Raw genomic sequence first — 16,699 nt, 5'->3', positions numbered from 1 at the left:
TTCCTTAACATTAATAAAAATATCTATCAATAGGGTTATCTTACTTTATATCAAAAAGGTATTTGATAGTTGCTTACATTTTTTAAACACTTAAACTGGAATTAAAGTATATTTTTAACAGAAGCAAGGATATCTAAACTATTATGAAATACTGAAGGTATTCCCACTAAAGACAAGAATAAGATAAGGGCACCTGACATCACTTCTAATCAATGCAATAAAACAAGAAAATGTAATAATAGGTAAATATTAGAAATGGAAAATATTAAATTATATCAACAGAAATACTGTAAGAGAATTCAGTAAAATATTTAAATACAAAATAAATATACTAAGAGTAGGATGCTAAAATAGAGAAAAGTTAAACTTTACAATAGCAACAATAAAATAAATCTAGGAATAAATGTTTAAAAGAAGGCTGGAACTTACATTCGAAAATCACAAATTTGGAATGTGCTATTGATGGATGAGAAAACATAAAAATATAAAAGGCCATTTTCTCCAACTTAATTTATGAATTACATTATTCTAAGTTATTGTTTGGAAGAACAATCAGATGAGAATAGTGCAGATAATTTTGAAAAATAATAAAGATAGACTTATAAGATCAATATTACAATATGTTGTGAAACTATAACAGTGGAAACTGCTGCTACAGATATAGAGAGACACATCAGAGAAGTGGAACAGAGATCTGAAAACACAAATGAAAGAACAAGTGAGAATCTGCCATACAAGGCTGGCATTAAATTAGTTGGAAGGTGGTAGATTATTTAACAAATGGTATTTCTAAGTTAGCACAATTGGCTGATTTAGAAAAAGATGAAATAAATTTGAACTTGCACCTCATACCTCATAGCAAAATATATTCCAGATGATAATAGTTAACATTTACTGGGTAATTTTATATGTCAGGCACCATTCAAAGTTATTTATAGTCTGGGCACAGTGACTCATGCCTATAATCCCAGCACTTTGGGAGGCCAAAGCCTCCCAAAGGTCAGGAGTTCCTTTGGGAGGCCAAGGACTCCTGAGGTCAGGAGTTCGAGACCAGCCTGACCAACGTGGTGAAAACCCATCTCTACTAAAAATACAAAATTGGCCAGGTGGTGCACTCCTGTAATCCCAGCTACTTGGGAGGCTGAGGCAGGAGAATCGCTTGAACCTGGGAGACAGAGATTACAGTGAGCTGAGATTGCACCATTGCACTCCAGCCTGGGCAACAAGAGCAAAACTCTGTCTCAAAAATTTAAAAAAGTTATTTAGTATTTTCATTAATCCTTACAATAATCTCATGAGCTAGGATCAATTATTTAACCCATTTTACAGAAAAGAAAACAGAAGTTAATTAATTTGTCTAAGATAACACAGTAAGTTGCAGAACCAGATCTCTTGAATCCTAGTAGTTTGGCTCTTTAGTCCACATTCTATAAACATAGAAAAGTGAAACTATAACATAACTAAAAAAAAAAAAAAGAATGATGAAAGCTTTTTTTTTTTTTTTTTTTTTTTTTTGAGACGGAGTTTCACTCTTGTTGCCCAGGCTGGAGTGCAATGGCACAATCTTGGCTCACCGCAACCTCCACCTCCTGGGTTCAAGCGATTCTCCTGCCTCAGCCTCCTAAGTAGTTGGGATTACAGGCATGTGCCACCACGCCCAGCTAATTTTGTATTTTTAGTAGAGACAGGGTTTCTCCATGTGGGTCAGGCTGGTCTCAAACTCCCGACCTCAGGTAATCTGCCCGTCTTGGCCTCCCAAAGTGCTGGGATTACAGGTATGAGCCACCATGCCCAGCCCTGATGAAGGCCTTTCTAAGGGATATGAAAAAATAGACTCTATGGGCCAGGGGCAGTGGCTCACGCCTGTAATCCCAGCACTTTGGGAGACCAAGGCTGGTGGACCATCTGAGCTCAGGAGTTTGAGACCAGCCTGGGCAACATGGTGAAACCCTGTCTCTACCAAATATACAAAACAATTAGCCAGGTGTGGTGGTGCATTCCTGTAGTCCCAGCTACTTGGGAGGCTGAGGTGGAAGGATCACTTGAACCCAGGAGGCAGAGGTTGCAGTGAGCTGAGATCACACCACTGCACTCCAACCTGGGTCACAGAGTGAAACCCCGTCTCAAAAAAAAAAAAAAAAAAGAATAGACTCTATGGATTGATATAATTGGCTACCCACATAGACTTATTTAACTTCTGTACATCAAAAAATACCATCAGTAAAATTTTTAAAATCACAAACCAAAAAAAAAAATAGCTTACATAACCAGTGTAGTAGTCTGCTCTCATACTGCCATAAAGAACTACCCAAGACCGGGTAATTTATAAAGAAAAGAGGTTTAATTGACTCACAGTTCTGTATGGCTGGGGAGGCCTCAGGAAATTTACAATCATGGCAGAAGGGGAAGCAAATATATCTTACATGGCGACAGGTGAGAAAGCATGTGAGCGAGCACAGGGGAACTGCCCTTTATAAAACCATCAGCTCTCATGAAACATCTTCACTATCATGAGAACAGCATGGGGAAAACTGCACCCATAACCCAATCACTTCTCTTTCTGGACACGTGGGGATTACAATTCAAGATGAGATTTGGGTGGGGACACAAAACCTAACCCTATCAACCAGTTTCATCATTACTCTATAAAGAGCTCTTACAAATCAATAAAAAAGATCAATAAAAAAAATCAAAACCTCAGTAAAAGTGGGCAAAGTATATGAGCGGACAAATCATATGTAGTGTGTGTGTGTATATATATGTGGGTGTGTGTATATATATGTGTGTATGTGTGAGTGTATATATGTATATGTATACACACATATATCTTTACATATATACACACACATTTTAAAAACTTTCATCTCACAAATAAGACAGTGAACAGGGAAACAATAATACAATTCCTTCAGATAGTCAAATTGGCAAAAATTTTTAATTCTAAAACTCTGTAATTGAAAATGTAGGGAAATAGAAATTCTCATAAAATAGTATTAGAACTATGAATGAATATCACTTTTTCTAGAAGACAGTTTGACAATATATTATCAAAAACTGTTAAAATGTGCATAAACTTTGACCCAGAAATTCTACCTCAAACAGTTTGTTCTAAAACAATTGACAGATGTATGAAAATATTTATGGATAAATAGTTTTATCACAGCATTGTTTATAATAGAGACAAATTAGATACACTCTTACTACCCAACAACAAAGAAATTCTTAACTGCATTTGGTGCTTCCATGTGATAGAAGATTATGCAACCATTGAAAATGACGGGAGAAATGGTCACAGTAAACTACTTTAAAACTTTCATACAGGATGATCCCATTTTTGTAAATAAATCCACCACTGGGTGTGTGTCTGTGTTCTGTAAAGATAAGCACAAAATATTAATTCTGAATGCTATAATTTAACATTCCCTTCTCCCTTTTCTTTTTTCATTGTGTATTTTTCAAATTTTCAACAAAGAACTGTGTAATCAGATGGAAAAAGGGGATTTTATTGTTAAATAAGTCATATCTCAACATTAATTCTTGACAAACCTTGTATTTACACATGTCCCACTAAAGAGATGCCATTTTTATTTCTACCCTTTCCTTCATTTTTCTAGTTTCCTCGTGTTACCAAATATTTCCTGTGTGCTTTCATCTTACCCTCAGTTCTGGCATCCAAAGACATTATTATGGAGAACGTGCCAGTATGTGTGTCAGCAAAATGAATCAAATAACTAAAAGAGTTGACCTTGTATCCCTTTCCATGAACAGCACATAAAAGGCAGGCTATTATGAGATTTATAGGCAGGGCAAGTTTGAAGTGGAGAAAAGGGAGCCGAGAAGGATCAGAGCATCACCACTCACAACACACCCTTCTCTTTGCCCGTGGCTCCAGCTTTGGGGAAGGGGAAGGAGCAAGACAGGGTCTCACTCTGTTGCCCAGGCTGGAATGCACTGCAGCAGTGCCATGATAGCCCACTGCAGCCTCAAACTCTTGGGCATCCTTCTGCCTCAGCCTCCCAAGTAGCTAGGGCTAAAGGCACACACGTCAGGCTAATTTTTTTTATTTTTTGTAGACACGGGGTCTCACTGTGTTGCCAGGCTGGTCTCTAACTCCTGGGCTAAAGTGATCCACCTGCGTTGGCCTCCTAAAGTGCTGAGATTACAGGCATGAGCCACCTCACCTGGCCAGAAAGATAACTTTGAATGCATCTGTGTATCTACACATTTTTATATATACAGGTATACATACATTTTATACATACCTCTATCTATACATATGTAGACATACATATATATGTATGTATATGCACATTTTTATTTATATATATGTGTGTGTGTGCATGTGTATGAATTTTACATGGAAAACCGAAATATCAAAGTGAAAGGGAAAGGCTGAAAGCAGGAAGACTGGTTTACTTGGTGGCCAAGTGTTAGAAGATGAGCAACAATGAGGGCAGGGCAGAATGAATGAGTATGAAGGATCTTTATGAAACAGAATCAGAGCTTTCTCTGCTTCTCCCTGACTGTGGCAGAAGATGGCTGCTCCCTCATCCCCAGGTTCCCACTTTACATTCCCTCTATTCAAATGATCAGTCCTGACTAACTAACTACCTGTCACTCAGTGGTCATTCCAAATTCGCAGGAGAGAGAATCTGATTGGTCTAGCTCAGCATAGTTGTCCAATCAACTGTGGCCAAGCTCAGGGTCACAGATCACAAATGTGGTTGCTGGGGTCCATTTAACTACTGTCTGTCTTCACCTCTAGACTATATTCTTCATGAGGACAGGGATCTCAACATTTGCTCAATACTGTCTGTAGCACCTTTGAGGACATAGCCGGCACTTAAAACCCATTTGTCAAAAGGATAAATGCATAAATAAATTAACAAATGAAGAGAATCATAGGGTAGAAGGCTAACTATTAAGTCATCCAATCCAGCCATCCATTCATTGTTCATGTGTTTAATTCATCAGTAGAGCACCACCTTCGGCAGGATTATGTCAATTGCCTTCAATATGTCAATGAGGTTTTGTGGTCTAGCCTGAGTTTACAAGAATGATTTAAGTTAGAAACTATGCTCATAATTCCAAACAACTGACTTGGGAAACCTAATTCATTAGTAACTTGAGAAATACCTACAGCCCTCCAAACAAGGTAATCAATGGGAGAACTAGGCCAGAGAGAAAAGGTATTTGTCAGAGGAAACTTGGCATGTATGTTATACTTTTACAATCTAATTATTTTAGTGTTCTTCCTGTGAAATCCAATTTCCTTAGATGACCTCTGTTCATAGGAAACTATGGTTTAATCTGTGGAAGCCATAGCATATTTTTAACCATCTCCAAGGTCCAGCTCCCTCTCCACGGAGCGTGCCTGATGCCCAAACAGATGTCTCGTAACACTCAGCACACATGAGCTCACCACTGGCAAGTCTTTTGCACACAATCGGCCCACACCTCTTCTCACGTCTCCCTGTCATCCCACAAGCCCAAATTCAGAAGTTGCAGGCAAGCTCAAACTCTTACCACAATAATAGAAAAGCAGAAGGCAGACCTCCAATTTTGAAGTTTCAATTTATTAATATTTTTTAAAATCTAATGACCAACCAGAAAAATATGCAATACAAAGCATTAGCCAAACTAATTAGTATAAAGAAATGTGCAAACTGGCTGCCCCAAAAGCATTCAGATTAAATTATCCAAGGAAAAGGTTTCAAAGGAATTCAAATTTTGATGGAGGCCAGGTGTGGTGGCTCACACCTATAATCCCAGCACTTTGGGAGGCCAAGGCTGGAGGATCACCTGAGGTCAGGTGTTCGAGACCAGCCTGGCCAACATGGCGAAACCCCGTCTCTACTAAAAATACAAAAAAATTAGCCAGGTGTGATGGCACACGCCTGTAATTCCAGCTACTTCGGAGGCTGAGGCAGAAGAATCGCTTGAACCCGGGAGGCAGAGGTTGTAGTGAGCCGAGATCACTCTCACAGAGTGAGACTCCATCTCAAAAAAAAAAAATGTTGATGGAATTATAGAATATTAGGACTGAAAGGCCCTTGAACGTCATCTAGCCGGTACAACTTTATTGGACAGATGAAGAAACCGAAGCCCATAGAGAGAAAGTGACTTGCCCCAGGTTTCACAGTGAGTATGTTAGTGGCAGAACTAGAGGTAGAACTCTGCCTCCTGACTGCAACCCACAAGGCAGACCACAGCCCCCAGCACCAGTGTCCTGTCTCTAAATGCCTCAGACCATCAATGCCTGGAGTTCAAACCCAAGGAAATCCAGAACCTGATCAACAAGATCTTTCATCCTGACCATTTCATCATAACCATTTCAGAATATGTCACCTCCAATTTAGGCAAAGCTTTTTGTTGAGGAACAATTTCCTTTAATAAAGCAATCGAAGGTAACCCAAAAAGTATTTTTAGAGGTAACATTAACCTTTCAAGTGTGGAAGCCAAGGGAAGTACGTAGGATTCTTGCCATCCTTTCTCCAAGAACCTAGGAGATGTCCAAGGAGACCATGGGGAGGTGACTGAGAAGCCCTAAACTCATAGCTGTGTTCATGGATCCTTGACCTTTGGAGAGCCTAAACCTGCAGGGAAAAATCAGAGCTTTCTAAGACACCTTGCTGCACCTCGGAGCTCCAGTGTGTGAGCAGTACTTGTTGAGTGCCAACTTGAACTTGAACATTGGGCTCTTTAGAGCAACACTAGGCTCCAGAGGAGAAGCCCTTGAGGGTGCCTCAGAGGTGCTCACCAACCAGTTAAGGAGCAATGTTTCTAATGGGAAACATTTAGAGTAGAGTTCCACATGGCAAATTATATTCCTCATTGAACAAATATTTGTGGAGGGCATAGGGTGGACCAAACTGGACATCTTGCAAGAAAAGAGTAAGACATCAATTGAAAGACATAAGCAAGCACCAGATCCCAAAGGGCTGTGTATGCCAGTGGAGGTGTTTGGCTTTTATTTTAAAGGTGATGGGGAATCACTGAAGAATTTTGAGCTGGAGAGTGAATTGACGAGACTTAGGTTCGGGAAGAATCGCTTGACTGTGTCAAGAGCTGCTGGATTGTGGTCAAGTGCTACACTGTGTGATGCTATCTACAAGTCTTTCAAGAAATCATTTGCACTTTTAGTCTATATTCAGGAATACAGTATAAAGAGGATGAGTTCCTGAGGCAAACAGAGCTGGGTTTTAATCCCACTCTGCCACTTACTGGCTGTGTAGTCTTGAGCAAGTTATTTAAATAGGTGTGAGACTTTAGTTTTTTTTCTGTACAATGAAAATACTGATACATAACTGACAGAGTTTTGATGATAAGTAAAGACACTAATGTACCTGGACGTTTCAAATAGTCCTCCCACCACCATTAGATACAGCCAAATCAAAATGGCACTTTCAAGCCTAGGAGGAAAGCCAGCTGGCATCCTAAGCCTTCATTTAGCTGGAGATATTGTTGCATTTTCTTCTTAGAATTTAATCTGAGAAATTTTTGCTAATGTGTGAAAATAATTGGCATTCATTCCTGTAAATGAGGATGCTGAGGTAAACTGAGGTCAAAGCCAAATCTTGGATTGGAATCAAACCACCCAAAACCAATACTGTAGAAAATAAAACTGGGTCACAAAGACCAGTGTTATGAAGCGAGAGTTCCAATCGTCCTAGCAACCTTTTAACCAAACACTGGTGCAGATTTGCTGGCCTACATGACGCTGAGAACATCTGGCCTTTCTATTATCCTCTTGCAAGCAAAAAACGATGTTGTGTAAACTGATCTTTAGGCCAATTGTATGGTCTAAATGTTACCGTGTTTATGCTGGCACCTCTGACTCCGGGTTTTAAGAACTTATTGTAACCACACCCCTCTTACAAAGACTGTGGGTCTTACTGTATATTACCCCAGGGATTTATTGATGCCGAGTCTGCACCTTTTTTCAGGAAGATAAATTCAACATCAGTCAAATTGTGTGCAGTGCACTGTGGGAGGTCCTATAAGAAATAAGTTACAGGACTTAGTGGCAACAGGAGGAGAGAACAAACATAAGAGAGCAGGCTCTAGGGGCTGCTTTGTTTTTCCCTACATTTTTGCTACATTTTTTCCTATTTACCAGTTGTATTATAGAAGCCAGGTGTGGAGGATAGAAGCTCTAGTCTGCAGCTCACTCAGAAGACACTAAACTAGGAGTTGGAACACCTGATACCACCTCCAACTGGCCTTTCCACCACAGACAGGGTCTGATTGTGTCTGCGCATCCCCACCTGCAGAGAGACAGCATTAGACTCCATTTACTAAACACAACGCGCCAGGCACTGTTCCAAGCCCTTCATAACACTGATTAAGGGAGTCCTCCTAGTACCTGTAAGTGACAGGCGGTATGATTACCCCCACCTCACATCACACTGTGGGGTGTCCCACAGTGGGGGCCACGCAGAAGCTCTGAGCTTGCCCCTCCCCTCTGGCTGCTCGATGAGAGCTCTGGGCTTTTGTGCTCAGCTCTAAAGGACCAGGTGGTGGGGAGTGGGGAGAGGGTCTATAATGAACCACAGCACAATGCTCTGGAGTAGGTGACCCATGGGCGTACCCCTAGGGTGTTACTGACCAGAGGAAGGAGGACTCTTTGCCTCCACCATCACCATTTTACCCCACCCCATCTCCATCCCTCTGCTGCTCTGGCCAAGACACCACGGCAGGAGCTGGAAGTGCTGACCTCAGGTCTTCCTCCCCACCTCACTCCCCCACAGCCCCCACTGCCCTCTTTCATCCCATCTTCAGGGGACAGATGTGAGAGACCATCTTTTAGTCTGTGGATGCTTTCAACTTTTTTGAAAACCCCTGGGAATCCTAACATGGATTATGAACAGAGATATTGGCAGAAGAAGGCTGGGAGCTCCCGATTTTGTCTCTGGACAAAACAGCCTCTGGTAAAAACAGTAGAGTGACTTATTTCAATTGAAGAGAATAAGTACATGAGCTTCTGGATTCATTAATTAATTAGCCTCCCCTCTCGGCCAGCCTGGTGGCCAGCTCTAGAAGACATCTGAAGCCAGATGAGCACTCGACCCCAGGCACCAGCAGCTCCTTCCCCAGGATGTGGGTTTCCCTTCATCTTTCAAGGACATGAATCTCTTGAGCCTCTCTGACTTAGCATGTCTAGGAACGAAGGGCAGAACAGATAGCACAGTAAATCCCAGCTCTAAATTGTCGTCACGGGAATTCATCACAGATGGTAATCATTAGGGCCCTCACATCTTAAAGGAAAGCTTTATCCAGAATCATAAATAAACTGTAACCAAGGCTTAGATTTATAAAGCTATAAAAGAGGGCAGCTTGAACAGCCGGGAATGTACAGTACTGGCTTACAAAATCGGCATCATGCCTGAAAGGCTGGACATAAACCCGGGAGCTCTGGGCAGTGCAGCGAGGAGGGGGTAAATTCCTTCTGCAGTGAGTGGAACCCCAGTCACAGCCTCCCCCGCTTAGCACCTGGTTTAATCACATGAAATGCAAGCTCAGAGAAACAGGGGTGCTGGCATCTAAACATAGCACTGCAACTCCTAAACCAATTGCAGTCCCATCAAGTTTGGCCCTTCCTCACCAAGATGCCCTCTGACTAATGCTATGTCCTAGGAATTAATTTTCACTTTATTGCTAAGGTTTCCCACCCCCTACTTTTCCTGAGTGGCTCAAACAACTCCGTTTTTACCAAAAGTCCCTGTACCATGCAGAACACCCTGTGAGGCTGTGAGTTGTGGAGCGGCAAAGCACAAAACAAGGCTGCAGCCTTCCAGAAGTTTCTTGTCTGGCCAGGGAGGCAAGGCATTTACAGATGAAATAACTGTAGTATGCAGGCTGCAATGTGTGGTGTAGGCTGTAACTAGAGCACTCAAGGAAGCAAAGGGTAAGTGGAGGCTGGAGTCACTGTGGGGGAAATGTTTGGGGGAAAAGGGACATGATTTATGACTTGAAGGATGCACAGGGCTGTGCACAAGGAGGGAAGGTTTGCTCAGCATGTGGCTTGTCCCTTCTGTGGCCCATCCTGAGCCAAGTCTCTAATAGCACACTCTCATTTTCCTCTTGTCCTAGAGCTAATTTAAGCAGCAATTGTTCCCCAAATTCCACACCTCACCCTCTTCATTCTCGTTCAAGCTCATCCCTAAAAGGCCTGGAAAGGGAAACTCTGTGCTCTCTGGACATATCTCGTTCAGGCTGGACACCACAGGATAACTTCCATCCTGGAGCATGTGGCCAGGAACAATTCCACACCCCAGCCCCAGGCCCAGCATAGAGGGCAGCCTCAGAGAGGAGCAACCCCACCCCAGCCGCTGTGGGGAGCAATTCTGTAGGCATCCAGACATGCCAGAGAGAGAACAATAAGATACCCCACAGGCATGGGAAGTGAGGGAGGCCAGGAGCCCTCAGAGGGGTGGGTACCCACCCAGGCAAGTGGCCAAGCGAAGAGAGCTCACGCCAGCATGGAACATGGTGAGCAGGAGAACCCCTGTCTCCCCTCCATTGCAGAGCTGAGTGTTGCACAGAAGTTCCTGAGTACCAGATGAGACTAGTGGGTATCTACTGGGGGACAGAGAAAGCATGCCTGTGACTCTGGAGAGCAGAGCAGATACTATAGGGGAGACAGGGCTACTTAAGGCTGGCTTTGGACGCTGACTTTCAGGAGGCTGCTTTAAGGGGTTCCAGGGTCTTCTCTGCATTGTTCAGTTGAGTACCCAAGAAGGGTAGGAGAAAAGCAGAATTCAGGGCAGATGCCTGCTTGGCAATAGAATGTCCCCAGGTTGTATTTCTTAAGGTACACAGGTTGTCAGTTCCTGTGACAACAACTAAGGCTACCTGCACAGGTGCAGCCGCGTGTAGAAGAGGGATTCCCACAGCCAGAACAAGGGCAGGACAAACTGTTTATTATTTACTAGCACTTTGGAGAAGGCAAGGCGTGGATGAGGAAGCTGTATTGATCACATCAGTAGAGATAGCTGCCTCCTTCATTCATTACCGGAAACAAGTGTTTGAGGGGGCACAGGCGAGGTAAATGCATCAGGGCCTCCATGACAACTCCAATCACAGAATCTAGATACATCCTTGAATTACAATATAGGAGAAGCTCGTGGTGTTAACCTTCTGCCATTTCCAGGCATGTAACTGAACTAATCAAAATAAATTACTTTTGTTTATGAAATATGAGGATCCCTTCCAGAAGGCAAAGTAGCAGCAGGAAGAATAATTCTGGAGTCTATTTTGGGTTAGAATCACCAACCCCATCTCTTCCTAGTTGTGTGGCCTTGAAAAAGTAACTCCGCTTTTCTGAACCTCTGCTTCCTCATCTGTGCAGTGGAACAGCTAATAATACCCGGTTAGCAGGGCTGTTGAGGAGATTCAGTTTAATGACCTCTGTACACATCACCCAGTTAAGGTCAGTCTCATTCCCTTTCTCCCACTTGAGAGAGTTAGACTCCAGGAAAAGATGAATTTTAACAGTTTTGCAACACAGTCCAGGAAAAGGAAGTGGGGAGCTCACTTGTCCTCAAGTTCTACTATGTGCCACTAGAGAGTTGTCACCAACAGGGGCCAGCTTTCCACATATTGCTTGCAAGCCGCCCACCACAGCACCACAGGCCCTGATGTGAGGCCGTCCGCTCACGTTTCCTTCTCTCCAATTCTTTTCTAGGGGCGCTGCATCAACTTCACCAGGGTCAAGAACAACCAGCCAGCCAAGTACCCGCTCAACAACGCCTACCACACCTCCTCGCCGCCTCCTGCCCCCATCTACACCCCCCCACCTCCTGTGCCCCATTGCCCTCCCCCGCCCCCCAGCGCCCCTACCCCTCCCATCCCGTCCCCACCTTCCACCCTTCCCCCTCCTCCCCAGGCTCCACCTCCCAACAGGGCACCTCCTCCCTCCCGCCCTCCTCCAAGGCCTTCTGTCTAGAGCCCAAAGTTCCTGCTCTGGGCTCTCTCAGAAACTTCAGGAGATGTTAGAACAAGTCTTTCCAGTTAGAGAAGAGGAGTGGTGATAAAGCCCACTGACCTTCACACATTCTAAAAATTGGTTGGCAATGCCAGTATACCAACAATCATGATCAGCGGAAAGAAACAGATATTTTAAATTGCCAGAAAACAAATGATGAGGCAACTACAGTCAGATTTATAGCCAGCCATCTATCACCTCTAGAAGGTTCCAGAGACAGTGAAACTGCAAGATGCTCTCAACAGGATTATGTCTCATGGAGACCAGTAAGAAAATCATTTATCTGAGGGTGAAATGCAGAGTTGGATAAGAAATACATTGCTGGGTTTCTAAAATGCTGCCTTCCTGCCTCTACTCCACCTCCATCCCTGGACTTTGGACCCTTGGCCTAGGAGCCTAAGGACCTTCACCCCTGTGCACCACCCAAGAAAGAGGAAAACTTTGCCTACAACTTTGGAAATGCTGGGGTCCCTGGTGTGGTAAGAAATTCAACATCAGACGGGTATGCAGAAGGATGTTCTTCTGGGATTTGCAGGTACATAAAAAATGTATGGCATCTTTTCCTTGCAAATTCTTCCAGTTTCCAAGTGAGAAGGGGAGCAGGTGTTTACTGATGGAAAAGGTATGTTGCTATGTTGATGTGTAAGTGAAATCAGTTGTGTGCAATAGACAGGGGCGTATTCATGGGAGCATCAGCCAGTTTCTAAAACCCACAGGCCATCAGCAGCTAGAGGTGGCTGGCTTTGGCCAGACATGGACCCTAAATCAACAGACAATGGCATTGTCGAAGAGCAACCTGTTAATGAATCATGTTAAAAATCAAGGTTTGGCTTCAGTTTAAATCACTTGAGGTATGAAGTTTATCCTGTTTTCCAGAGATAAACATAAGTTGATCTTCCCAAAATACCATCATTAGGACCTATCACACAATATCACTAGTTTTTTTTTGTTTGTTTGTTTTTTGTTTTTTTTCTTGGTAAAGCCATGCACCACAGACTTCTGGGTAGAGCTGAGAGACAATGGTCCTGACATAATAAGGATCTTTGATTAACCCCCATAAGGCATGTGTGTGTATACAAATATACTTCTCTTTGGCTTTTCGACATAGAACCTCAGCTGTTAACCAAGGGGAAATACATCAGATCTGCAACACAGAAATGATCTGCCTGAAATTTCCACCATGCCTAGGACTCACCCCATTTATCCAGGTCTTTCTGGATCTGTTTAATCAATAAGCCCTATAATCACTTGCTAAACACTGGGCTTCATCACCCAGGGGTAAAAACAGAGATCATTGTCTTGGACCTCCTGCATCAGCCTATTCAAAATTATCTCTCTCTCTAGCTTTCCACAAATCCTAAAATTCCTGTCCCAAGCCACCCAAATTCTCAGATCTTTTCTGGAACAAAGCAGAATATAAAATAAATATACATTTAGTGGCTTGGGCTATGGTCTCCAAAGATCCTTCAAAAATACATCAAGCCAGCTTCATTCACTCACTTTACTTAGAACAGAGATATAAGGGCCTGGGATGCATTTATTTTATCAATACCAATTTTTGTGGCCATGGCAGACATTGCTAATCAATCACAGCACTATTTCCTATTAAGCCCACTGATTTCTTCACAATCCTTCTCAAATTGCAATTCCAAAGAGCCGCCACTCAACAGTCAGATGAACCCAACAGTCAGATGAGAGAAATGAACCCTACTTGCTATCTCTATCTTAGAAAGCAAAAACAAACAGGAGTTTCCAGGGAGAATGGGAAAGCCAGGGGGCATAAAAGGTACAGTCAGGGGAAAATAGATCTAGGCAGAGTGCCTTAGTCAGGGACCACGGGCGCTGAATCTGCAGTGCCAACGCCAAACTGACACATCTCCAGGTGTACCTCCAACCCTAGCCTTCTCCCACAGCTGCCTACAACAGAGTCTCCCAGCCTTCTCAGAGAGCTAAAACCAGAGATTTCCAGACTCATGAAAGCAACCCCCCAGCCTCTCCCTAACCCTGCCGCATTGTCTAATTTTTAGAACACTAGGCTTCTTCTTTCATGTAGTTCCTCATAAGCAGGGGCCAGAATATCTCAGCCACCTGCAGTGACATTGCTGGACCCCTGAAAACCATTCCATAGGAGAATGGGTTCCCCAGGCTCACAGTGTAGAGACATTGAGCCCATCACAACTGTTTTGACTGCTGGCAGTCTAAAACAGTCCACCCACCCCATGGCACTGCCGCGTGATTCCCGCGGCCATTCAGAAGTTCAAGCCGAGATGCTGACGTTGCTGAGCAACGAGATGGTGAGCATCAGTGCAAATGCACCATTCAGCACATCAGTCATATGCCCAGTGCAGTTACAAGATGTTGTTTCGGCAAAGCATTTTGATGGAATAGGGAACTGCAAATGTATGATGATTTTGAAAAGGCTCAGCAGGATTTGTTCTTAAAACCGACTCAGTGTGTCATCCCTGGTTATTTAGAATTACAGTTAAGAAGGAGAAACTTCTATAAGACTGTATGAACAAGGTGATATCTTCATAGTGGGCTATTACAGGCAGGAAAATGTTTTAACTGGTTTACAAAATCCATCAATACTTGTGTCATTCCCTGTAAAAGGCAGGAGACATGTGATTATGATCAGGAAACTGCACAAAATTATTGTTTTCAGCCCCCGTGTTATTGTCCTTTTGAACTGTTTTTTTTTTTATTAAAGCCAAATTTGTGTTGTATATATTCGTATTCCATGTGTTAGATGGAAGCATTTCCTATCCAGTGTGAATAAAAAGAACAGTTGTAGTAAATTATTATAAAGCCGATGATATTTCATGGCAGGTTATTCTACCAAGCTGTGCTTGTTGGTTTTTCCCATGACTGTATTGCTTTTATAAATGTACAAATAGTTACTGAAATGACGAGACCCTTGTTTGCACAGCATTAATAAGAACCTTGATAAGAACCATATTCTGTTGACAGCCAGCTCACAGTTTCTTGCCTGAAGCTTGGTGCACCCTCCAGTGAGACACAAGATCTCTCTTTTACCAAAGTTGAGAACAGAGCTGGTGGATTAATTAATAGTCTTCGATATCTGGCCATGGGTAACCTCATTGTAACTATCAACAGAATGGGCAGAGATGATCTTGAAGTGTCACATACACTAAAGTCCAAACACTATGTCAGATGGGGGTAAAATCCATTAAAGAACAGGAAAAAATAATTATAAGATGATAAGCAAATGTTTCAGCCCAATGTCAACCCAGTTAAAAAAAAAATTAATGCTGTGTAAAACGGTTGAATTAGTTTGCAAACTATATAAAGATATATGCAGTAAAAAGTCTGTTAATGCACATCCTGTGGGAATGGAGTGTTCTAACCAATTGCCTTTTCTTGTTATCTGAGCTCTCCTATATTATCATACTCAGATAACCAAATTAAAAGAATTAGAATATGATTTTTAATACACTTAACATTAAACTCTTCTAACTTTCTTCTTTCTGTGATAATTCAGAAGATAGTTATGGATCTTCAATGCCTCTGAGTCATTGTTATAAAAAATCAGTTATCACTATACCATGCTATAGGAGACTGGGCAAAACCTGTACAATGACAACCCTGGAAGTTGCTTTTTTAAAAAAAATAATAAATTTCTTAAATCAACTCTTTTTTCTGGTTATTTGTCTGTTTGTTATAAAAATAAAGTGCAACGTATTCAAGTCCTCAATATCCTGATCATAATACCATGCTATAGGAGACTGGGCAAAACCTGTACAATGACAACCCTGGAAGTTGCTTTTTTAAAAAAAGTAATAAATTTCTTAAATCAACTCTTTTTTCTGGTTATTTGTCTGTTTGTTATAAAGTGCAACGTATTCAAGTCCTCAATATCCTGATCATAATACAGTGGTTGCTGTGCTATACATTAAATTACATTTCTCAAATGATTTCATGCCTTCCACTAATTTCTCTACTGTCTGGATTACTGTCATTTCTTCCTTAGCTGTCAGACATTCAAAATATTTTTTATTTCTCATAACAAATTTCAAATTAAAAATGTAATCCATGCTAAGAGAAAATAAGTAAAAAGTGAAAACAGAACACACAGGAAAAATATACTGCATCAGTTAGGATTGTGTTTGGCTAACGTAGCAGAAAGGCAACTAGGATTGATTTTACAAGGAGTCCAGAGATTTGCAGCAACCCAAGAACCAGACAGTGTTGTGGACAGTGCTGCAATAAATACCTTTCTATGTACATCTCAAAATCTTTGTATTGCTTCTGCATTTCTGATACAACTCACTTTATCCCTCCTAGCAGTTTTAATTCAGCTCCTCCATTTAAATATTTTGTAGGTAGAAGAGCATCTCCTTCTAGTTCCTGAATTTCTTTGTAAGATCTCATTGAGCCTTGAATACATCTTAATTGGAATAAAACCATCCACAAACAGAAAGTCATGCCACAAGTCTTTTCTAAGTTTTCATTAGTATTTGCTTTTTAATAGGTATGGGTATGAACACATTTTAAAATTATATCTTTAATAAATGTGTTTTGGGGGTTATTTTGAGACAGGATCTTACTGTGTCACCCAGGCTAGAGTGCAGTGATGCAGTCATGGCTTACTGCAGCCTCAAACCCCTGGGCTCAAGCAATTCTCCCGCTTCACCTTCCCAAGTAGCTGGGACTATGGGCATATGCCACCACACCTGGCTAGTGTGTGTATGTGTG

The 16,699-nt window shown here is 42.1% G+C and overlaps 1 protein-coding gene across 1 annotated transcript in view; it reads left to right on the top strand.

Annotated features, from left to right (window-relative positions):
* The window catches only part of ANTXR1 (ANTXR cell adhesion molecule 1), a 236,365-nt gene extending 220,731 nt beyond the window's left edge, over window positions 1–15,634 (top strand). The window contains exon 18 of the mRNA XM_525774.8: window positions 11,687–15,634. Coding sequence (XP_525774.4) covers window positions 11,687–11,947 — 261 coding nt within the window. The 3' untranslated portion in view covers window positions 11,948–15,634. The remainder of the gene's footprint in view (window positions 1–11,686) is intronic.
* Window positions 15,635–16,699: the final 1,065 nt, after the last annotated feature.

The sequence above is a fragment of the Pan troglodytes genome, chromosome 12, assembly GCF_028858775.2.
Source record: "Pan troglodytes isolate AG18354 chromosome 12, NHGRI_mPanTro3-v2.0_pri, whole genome shotgun sequence".
Taxonomy (NCBI): Eukaryota; Metazoa; Chordata; class Mammalia; order Primates; family Hominidae; genus Pan; species Pan troglodytes.
The sequence above is the reverse complement of the archived record's forward strand: the minus strand, read 5'-3'. Positions and strand labels throughout refer to the sequence as shown.